Genomic DNA, 9414 nt, shown 5'->3' with positions numbered 1-9414 from the left:
CCATGCCCGGCCAGAGGCTGGTTTCAAGGCTCACCTCCCCACCCCCTTGAGGAAGAGGACCCAGCTGGTGAGTGAACCAACCCCAGGCAGTGATGTCGCTGGCAAGAGATTTTCACTATCACCCCTGCAAAGGCACTGCCTCAGTTTACAGTCAAGGAACCTGACAGTGCCTATCAAACCATCTCCAGGGCTTTCACTCAAATTGCCTGCTTCTTGTTCTGTTCCATCCACTTCAAAGAAGCCTTTCCAAAATGCATTTCAGGATGCCATCTTCAGCGTCCCACCCCCCAATGAAACTTCTATACAGACAGGCACCAGGAGACAGGGATTGGGCTTGGGGGTTTTATTAAGTGATGCTTTAGTCTCAGTCTCTGCCAGCAACTGGGAGTGGGGTAACTCCACTCACCCCAGGATTTCCCAGACTTGCTGTTTTAGAGGAAAGAGGCAGGAAGCCAACTATCCTCTAAGCCACAGCTTGGGAAGCTAGGCTAGTACCGGGGTGGGGGCAGCAGAGCTGAGACCCTCCACCCCCAGCCTCTAGCCTGTGCTATCCTCCCAGCCTGAGGGGGAGGAGCTGAGGCAATCCTGGCCACAGCCTCCCACACACAGCCCTGCTCTTGGTGCGCCATTCACTGCCCTGAGCTGTTCATGGTCTCTGCTCCCACATATGCACCTCAACACTCCAACAGCCAGCCCTTCCGGTCTTTAGTCCTGCAGAGGGCACAAGGAGGGACAGGGGGCCTCTCCTTTCTGCTGCCCACTGAATGCCGGCCCCTTGTCTTCAGCCCTCCCTTAGATAGGAAGAGGGGTGGTGGCCTCAGACTGCACCCCCTTTCTTCTCTTCCTGGCATCCCATTCTGTCCCAGCACAGCAGCCAAGAGCACAAAGCACAGCACCTCTGGGGCTGGTGGGCACAGGAGACCGTGCTGGCACAGGCCAGACTGCCCACAGCCCTAGGTGGGGCCTGCTCCCTGCCCTGGAAGCTAGACAGAGGGAGACAGAAAGCAGAAGTGGGGCAATGGGATGTGCAGCCCCTGCAGCAGGAGGAGGAGCACACGAACCCTGACCCTGCTACTCGGTGCAGGCCACTCCAGGCCTTGCTTCTCTAACAGCCCCTGCGGCTGGCTCCAGAGTTGCCTGGTCCCCATAAAGGGGGCTGAAAGGAGGATGGGTGATCCTTGAGGAGGGGAAGGGTCTGCAGAGAATCACTCAGACACCAGGTATTACCCAGCTCTTCCCCCAAGACCTGGAGACTCCAAACTCCTGGCCCCAACCACCCTGCATCTTGGGTGAGGAAGAAGGGCCTCTTCTGCTGTTCCTTCCCCTCAGAGATCCAAGAACCCACTCCAGTGAAATGCAGGTACCCATGCCTGCCACCTGCCCCTGGAGACAGCAGGGGAGCTGAGGCAGGAAGGCTGGCCAGGGGCCCACAAGACTCTCCTACTCCAAGCACTTTCCTGGCTTTCCTAACGTCTTGGCAACAAAGGGACCCCACCCTCCCAGCCGGCTCCTGGGCCCTCCCTGCAGCCTCTGAGCAGCTAGGCCTCCCTCCTGTGTGCGTGCATGAGTCTGCGTGTGGTGGGGTGACTACAGGTGCTGGTCCTGGCTGCCAGGGAGGGCAGGAGAGATCTGGAGTCAGCCCCACTGCAGGGCCTGGGGGTCAGTATCAACCAATTTCCTTCCACTGCTTGTAGAAGTCCAGAACATTCTTGATGTCCACGCTGGCGTGGGCAGCGGCCTGCAGGGCTGCCTGTGGAATGGGAGAAGGAAAGATGGAGAGGGTCTGACCTCCTGAACTGAATAGCAAATCGTTGAGGTGCTGGGGAAGGAGTGATGGAAGAGAAAAAAAGGCAGCTATGTGGAGGGTCTGGGGATGGAGTCTGCTCTGGTACCTTGTCCCTATTCCACACCATCCCCCCACCTCACCCATGACCCACCTGCATGGGGCCTGAAAGCACGCTGGGGTTGTCCAGTGGAAGGCCTGTGATGATGGTCACCATGCCGCTCGGATCCTCCTCACCTGCCCCCTGGGCCAGAGTCAGCTGTTTGCAGCTGTCTAGGATCTTATAGAGAGTCCTGGGGATGGGGGGCAGAAGGGAAGATCAGCCAAGACCCAGCATTAGCACAGCCCAAACACCAGGATCTCCAGGGGACAGGGGCAGCTGGGGGCTGGGAGGGCAGCGAGCAGCAGTGGGCCCTGGAGACACTATGGGGAGCAGGCAAAGGTACACTGAGGGAAAACACCAAGCGTGAGCATCGCAAGGCCCAAAGAGGCTGACCCATCTGCAGAGGAAAAGCTCAGGGGCTGCAGCAACTTCGTACTCCCCGCAAGGTGAGGCCTGCAGGAGGGCCCTGGCAGGCTACGTGTGGAGCCTCAGAATTCTCCAGCCCTACCCATTCTCCCTAGGAATGCTCGTGAAGGAGCAAGGCAGGTGGCCTGAGGTTCTAGGGGTGAGGGCTAAAATGTTACCAGGCATCTGCATCCTGCCTCTTCAGCTTATGCCGCTCAAAGCTCTTTCCCACCTCTTTCTGGCAGCGAATGTACCTGCAGAGGAGATGTGCGAGTGGAAGTCAGGAGCAGGGGACTGGCAGGGCGCCTTACACAAAGCAGTCCGTTGTGGCTCTGGGGGCCTGGTTTTGCAGGCGGGGGTGGGGAACACGTCTCTCCCACCACAGCTCTGTTTGGAGCCATTCTTAAGTGGCTTCCTGGCTGCTGGGCCCAGCTCACTTTTCCTCCTGATAACATCAATTATTTGGTTCCTCTCAGGGGAGGAGCTGGAAGGGGAGAAGCAGCAGATGCTTTTCAAGTCAGGGCTTCTGGAGACAAGGTCCAAACAATCAGGCCTTGTGCAGCTTCCTGGCCAGCCAGAGCAGATGCAGAGGAGGGGGTGGGCCAGCTAGCAGGGAGAGGGAAGCTTTCTCCTTATTCCCTACACCCTCTGCCTAGTCCTCCTCCAGCCCCAAAGGCCAGAAGGGCAGGCCTGTACCAGCTGAGCATCTGCACACACTGCCAGCTGCCCCTCCCTGGCTGGCTTTGGTCTCACCACTCCCTCAGCTCAGCAGGGAGGTGGGAAGCCCCTGGGCAGCCTGGATGAAGGCCCTCACACTCTGAGAAACCTGATCACCTGTCCCAACCCTAAAGCAGGAGAAATTCCTATAAAGGAGTTCACAGTCTAAAGTTGGGGGAGGGAGGTCTGCTCCCTTCTCCCCAGTGGGTGCTGATCACAGGCTTGCCCCAGAGGAAGGACAGCAGCTCAGTGCTCCCCACAGGGCTCCTGACCTCTTTGGTCACCCTCTATTTCAGCAGCTACAACCTTGACTTCTAATTATCTCTGGTATCTCTCCCCAGGCAGTGAGCTAACTGTGAGTAGAGACGGGTATGTATGCGTCTTACCCATAGGGAGCAAGGGGCTTTCATAAGCACGTGTTGTCCAAAAGACAGACCCAGGGCTCAGCACAGGTCCAGCCAGGCCGCGCTCACCTGTTTCCTTTTTTAAACTCTGCCTCCAGGTACCGAATCCCATCCCGGGCCCCTGGGTGTTCCTTCTTCAGCAAATCCAGGCCATCGATCACTGGTGGGCAAGGTAGGGGTAGGGAAAGACAAAACAGGTAAGCTCAGACTGCTGTGACAAGGGGCTCTGGAGGAAGCATCTGAGCTCACCTCAGTACACTCTTCAGGCAGAGAAGAGACCCCGGCTCCCTAGAGGGCTCCCAAAGTTCTCTGAAAATGTGACCTTCTGCCAGCAATATACTTGGCAATTTACCAAGTGCTTTCACATTATATTCACTTACATTTTCTGTTTCTCCCAATTGTCTTGTGAGGCAGAATAGGGATTATGTCCATTTCACAGATGAAGTGAGGGGTTCACGAAGGTAGTAAGACTTGACCAAGGTTACTGCATATAAACTGGGCCCCAAATAAGGTCTCTTAATCCCAAGCCCAGAATCTCTTTTAGTCCTACTCTGTCTGCTTACCTCTCCAATGTACTTACCTGTCCTTGGGATGATGACAATGAAGCGGCCACTGGTGGCCAGTTGGCGGATGACAGGGAGATGGTGGCAGAGGGCCTGGGTGTCAGGGACGAGGTAGGGAGACATGGCTGACTGGGCCTTGGGCTGCTGCAGGCTGCCCTCCAGCTGAGACACTTCGAGCTGGTGAGAGAGGGCAAGGTGGGTACAGCTGTGGGGGACCCCTGCAGCCGGGCCAGGGGAAGAGTGGTGCTCAAGGTGGCTCTATGGGGCTCCTCCTGTTGTTAAGGGGATCAGAGGACCCTTTCTACCAATGGCTTTGGGGGAAAAGTAGAGAAAGGGAGAGACAGAAGTGAAGGCACGAAGGAGGCAAATGGCTGAGTGAAGAGTGAGTAGTAAGGAGGGTCATCTGGGAGAGGCAGAGGGACACAGAGGCAACAGAGCAGGGGGACTACAGCGGAAGGCGGAGACCTGCCAGTAGGGTTGACACAAAAGCTCTACCAAGTGCAGAAGAAGCACTTGGGCCCTGACTTCCTACCTGAAGTCGTAGCTGAGCCATGTCTCTCATGAGCCTGTTCCGACGAGCTTCCTCCTGTGCCTATGAGGGAAAAAACGAGCTGAAAGGAGTTGGGGTGTATTTTCCCTTCTCCAGTGATCAGGAAGACCAAGAGGGTTTCCTGGGGTCTCAGTGTGACCTCATGCAAAGTCACTCTCTAGCACTGCTGCTGAATAAGGGGAGGAGAGGCATGGAAGAAAAAATATTCTTCCGCTGCACTCTGAACAACTTCCATTACCAACCTGATGCAGGTCATGATGTTCCAGGCCCTGCAGGGGATGGGGAGCAGACAGCCATGTGCCGTCACCATGCAGGACATCACCTGGCTGTGCCTCAGGATTCAATCTCTGCTCTTCTCAATCTGGTCTCCCCTCCCAGGAGATCCTACCCATGCACTTCCTCACCTTCTACCCCCGTCCACTTGCCAACATCTTCCAAATCTGCAGATTCAGCCCAGGCCTGACCATCCTGAGCTCCAGACCCACACATCCAACTGCCTACTCAGCAGCCCCATCTGCTCCTCAGAACCTGCGTCTCTTCCTCTAGTGTTCCCTAGCCTAGTAAATAAACCAGTCTGCCCAAGTCAGAAGGCTCAGGGTTGGCTTTGAATCTTCCCTCTCTCTCAGCCCCAGAAGTTATCAGCTTCCCTGTCCTGTCAATTGTGCCCCCCTAAACAGCATGCAAATCCTTCCACCTCCACTGTGAAACCCTAGTCTAAGCCAACACCTCTCCTTGACTAATGTAACAACCACCGTACTGGTCTCTGCCTCTAATTCAATCCCTTTTCTCCACCTACAACCAAGGCAATCTTTTAAAAACCATCTGATGCCCATTATAGCCCTGCTTAAAAGTCTTCTGATGCCTTTCCTCTGTATTATGGGTAAAGCCCAAATTCCTTAGTATGGTCTAAAAGATGAGGTTAAGGATGGGGACTTTATCCTGTAAGATATGGGGAGCCACTGAAGACTCTTTTTATTATGTTTTTCTTTTTTTTTGAGACAGGGTCTCACTATGTCACTCAGGCTGGAGTGCAGTGCCACAATTCCCGTTCACTGCAACCTCTGCCTCCCGGTCTCAAATGATCCTCCTGCCTCAGCCCCCCAACTAGCTGGGACTACAGGCACATGCCACCATGCCTGGCTAATTTTGGTATTTTTTGTAGAGACTGGGTTTCACCATGTTGCCCAGGCTGGTCTCAAACTCCTGGGGCTCAAGCAATCTGCCCGCCTTGGCCTCCCAAAGTGCTGGGATTACTGGTGTGACCCACAGCACCTAGCCCACTGAAGACTCTTTGATGACCAAAGTGGCATCATCAAAGTGGTGCTTTAAAATATTAATCTTGGCCAGGCACGGTGGCTCACACCTGTAATCCCAGCACTTTGGGAGGCTAAGGCAGGCGGATCACCTAAGGTCAGGAGTTCGAGAGCAGCCTGGCCAACATGGCAAAACCCCATCTCTACTAAAAATACAAAAATTAGCTGGGTGTGGTGACGGGCACCTATAATCCCAGCTACTTGGGAGGCTGAGGCAGGGAAAATTGCTTGAACCTGGACGGCAAAGGTTGCACTGAGCCGAGATAGAGCCACTGTACTATAGCCTGGGCGACAGAGCAAGACTCCGTCTCAAAATAAATAAAAAAAAAAAAATAAGATAAAATATTAATCTTGGGGCCAGGCACAGTGGTTCACGCCTGTAATCCCAGCATTTTGGGAGACCAAGGTCAGGAATTTGAGACCAGCCTGGCCAACATGGTGAAACCCTGCCTCTACTAAAAATACAAAAACTGGGGCCAGGCACAGTGGCTCATGCCTGTAATCCCAGCACTTTGGGAGGCTGAGGCGGGTAGATCACGAGGTCAGGAGTTCGAGACCAGCCTGACCAACATGGTGAAACCCCGTCTCTACTAAAAATATAAAAATTAGCCAGTGGTGGTGGCATGCACCTGTAATCCCAGCTACTCAGGAGGCTGAGGCAGGAGAATCGCTTGAACCTGGGAGGCAGAGATTGTGGTGAGCCAAGATCGCACCATTGCACTCCAGCCTGCACAACAAGAGCAAAACTCCGTCTCAAAGAAAATAAATAAAAATACAAAAATAAAAATTAAAATTAAATAAAATATTAATCTTGGGGCCAGGCACAGTAGCTCATGCCTGTAATCCAAGCAATATGGGAGGCTGAGGCAGGAGGACTGCTTGAGCTCTGGAGTTTGGGACCAGCCTCAGCAACACAGCAAGATCACATTTCTACAAAAAAAATGTATTTTTTTATTTTAAAAATTAGTCAAGCTTGGTGATGCATGCCTGTAGTCCTAGCTACTCAGGAGGCTGAGGCAGGACGATTGCTTGAGCCCAGGAGTTCAAGGCTGCAGTGAGCTATGGTCGTGCCACTGCACTTCAGCCTGGGTCAACAGAGCAAGACCCTGTCTCAAAAAAAGAAAAAAAATTCTCATTCTCATCATGAGACAACATCACACAAACCCAAATTGAGGGACACTATGAAATAACTGACCAGTACTCTTCAAAAGTGTCACATCAGGAAAGAAAAGGAAAAACTGAGAACTGTCAGAGATTGCATGAGACTCAGGATACATGACAGTCAAACATACTGTGGGTCCTGGACTGGATTACAAAGAGAAAACAGACATTAGTGGGAAGACTAGGGAAAGAGGAATAACATCTATAGTTGCAAGATCCACTCCCAATCCCCTGCAGAGCCCTGCACAACAAAGAATTGTCCTGCCCAAGGTGCCAAGAGTGTCCCCTTGAGAAACAATGTAGACAAATGAAAGAATGGAAGCAGAAGGCCAGAGCCTAGGTGAGAGCCATCTTCTCTTTCTCCTTTTTTTTTTTTTGATGGAGGGTCTCACTGTCACCCAGGTTGGAGGGCAGCGGCAAGATCTTGGCTCACTGCAGCCTCAACCTAACAGCCATTTTCTCACAGGCCCTGTGGGCAAACTGGTAAGCAAGGGAGGCACCATAGACAAACTTTCCCTCTTCCCACTGCAGAAATCAAGCCCATGAGTTGCTTTTAGACTAAAATGGTAATTGTGAAACTCCATATTCAAGAGAGGAAGATGGTGACACTTGTGTAAAAGCTCCCCCAGAGAACTAGTGTAGGTGAGTGAGATCCGCCTGGACCCAAGAAGAGGGAGCTGTGCTAATACGAGGCTCTGACATTACCAACTCAGCATTTCAAACAGATGTGGGCCTACGCGTTCCTCAGAAGGAAAGCCTACCTTCAGAAGTCCCATCAGCAGGTACTACACCCCCCGCAACTCCTAGTGCCCACTTGGCCCACAGAGAAACTAAGTCTCTAAAGCAGCAGAAAAGAGCCAGGATAAGAAATCCACAGTGTGTCCAACTCCAGAGCCCTGGCTCTACCACCAACTATACTTTCTGATCTTGGGAATGTTCCTTTGTCTTTCTACATTTTCTTTTCCTTTATTTTTTTTTGAGAGAGTCTCGCTCTGTCGCCTAGGCTGGAGTGCAGTGGCACGATCTTGACTCACTGCAACCTCTGCCTCCCAGGTTCAAGTGATTCTTCTGCCTTAGCCTCCCGAGTAGCTGGGACTACAGGCACCTGCCACCATGCCCGGCTATTTTTTGTATTTTTAGTAGAGATGAGGTTTCACCATGTTGGCCAGGCTGGTCTCGAACTCCTGACTTCAAGTGATCCGCCCGCCTTGGCCTCCCAGAGTGCTAAGATTATAGGCGTGAGCCACAGCGCCCAGCCTAACGTTTCTTATCTATAAAATGGAGGATGCAAGCACCTACCTCACTGGGCTGCTGCAAGGGTTAATTGAGATGTCACATGCAAACCAGGCTGTGCACAGAGAAAACTCTTGATAAATGTGACAACGACAACACTCCTCTGGCTGGGGATAAGCCCTTCGGGGTGGAAGCCTGTGACTCAAGCAGAGGAGGAGGCAGCCCCAGCAAGCAACGTGGCCTGTGTCTATCTTGGCATGTGGAGTCTAGCACCACATGAGAAGGGCTTGCAGGTACTCCCTGCCCCCTACAGGAAGAGTGTCTTCAGGAGCTTTAGGCTAGAGGAAATGCCTGCAAAAACTCTTAACATTTTTTGAAGCTGTCTAACCTCCCCATAACTATTTTTGTAATCCCCCCCATGTCTTCCTCTATGGACTAGCAATAAAAGCCTTAACACAAAAGGTTTGTTTTTAACAAAATGTGCTTGTTTTTCAGATAGTAAGGAAGGGAGTTTCTGGGGAGCTTTTGCCCCTTTCCAGCCAAGCAGAATGCCCACAAGAAATGGCACTCAGACAGGGTGGGGAAGCTGCTGGCCCTGGGACAGGTGCAAAGGAAGAATGTGGAGGAGGGGATTGGCTTGAGATGAAGAAGAAACCCTGAGGGGTTGCTGAGGCACATCATACTTCCTGTACCAGACACTAACACCCCAAATGTACTGGTGCCACTTAGCTCAGGGTGGTGTGTTGGGAAACATGCCCAAGGCTGTGCAGGCCCCACTGTGAAAACCAGATGGTTGCCCACAAGAGAAAGGACTGTCTTGTTCACTGCTGTAACCATAGTGCCTAGAATACTGTCATGTCTGGCACAAAGTGGATTCTCGATAAATATTCGTGGAATGAATTACTGGATGAAAAAGATGTAACACAGGCCACTTTCCATCCTTTGGGGCCCCTGTGGGATGCGACCATGTCTGGGATGGGAAGGTTCCTTCATGGCCCCTTATATCAGGAGCCCTCCACTCCCTTCTATTCCTCAGTCTTTATCCCTCTTGAATGAAAGGGAACAGAGGGAGCATTTGCTAAGCACACACATGCGCCAAAGACAATGGGCAAGGCACCTCATATCCACTATCATTCCATCTTCAAAAAACTCCATAAAGTGGATTCTATTTGTTCCCACATA

General features: G+C 52.5%; 1 protein-coding gene across 1 annotated transcript in view; it reads right to left on the bottom strand.

The window, feature by feature from the left end:
- Positions 1-328: 328 nt before the first annotated feature.
- The window catches only part of SMG5 (SMG5 nonsense mediated mRNA decay factor), a 33577-nt gene continuing 24491 nt past the window's right edge, over positions 329-9414 (bottom strand). Inside the window, exons 17-22 of the mRNA XM_002810027.6 lie at positions 4508-4567; positions 3993-4152; positions 3482-3572; positions 2471-2545; positions 1938-2076; positions 329-1750 (exon numbers count right to left, since the gene is read on the bottom strand). Coding sequence (XP_002810073.1) covers positions 1667-1750; positions 1938-2076; positions 2471-2545; positions 3482-3572; positions 3993-4152; positions 4508-4567 — 609 coding nt within the window. The 3' untranslated portion in view covers positions 329-1666. The remainder of the gene's footprint in view (positions 1751-1937; positions 2077-2470; positions 2546-3481; positions 3573-3992; positions 4153-4507; positions 4568-9414) is intronic.

The sequence above is a fragment of the Pongo abelii genome, chromosome 1 (genome assembly GCF_028885655.2).
Source record: "Pongo abelii isolate AG06213 chromosome 1, NHGRI_mPonAbe1-v2.0_pri, whole genome shotgun sequence".
NCBI classification, from domain to species: domain Eukaryota; kingdom Metazoa; phylum Chordata; class Mammalia; order Primates; family Hominidae; genus Pongo; species Pongo abelii.
This window is presented reverse-complemented; position numbering and strand designations above follow the sequence as displayed.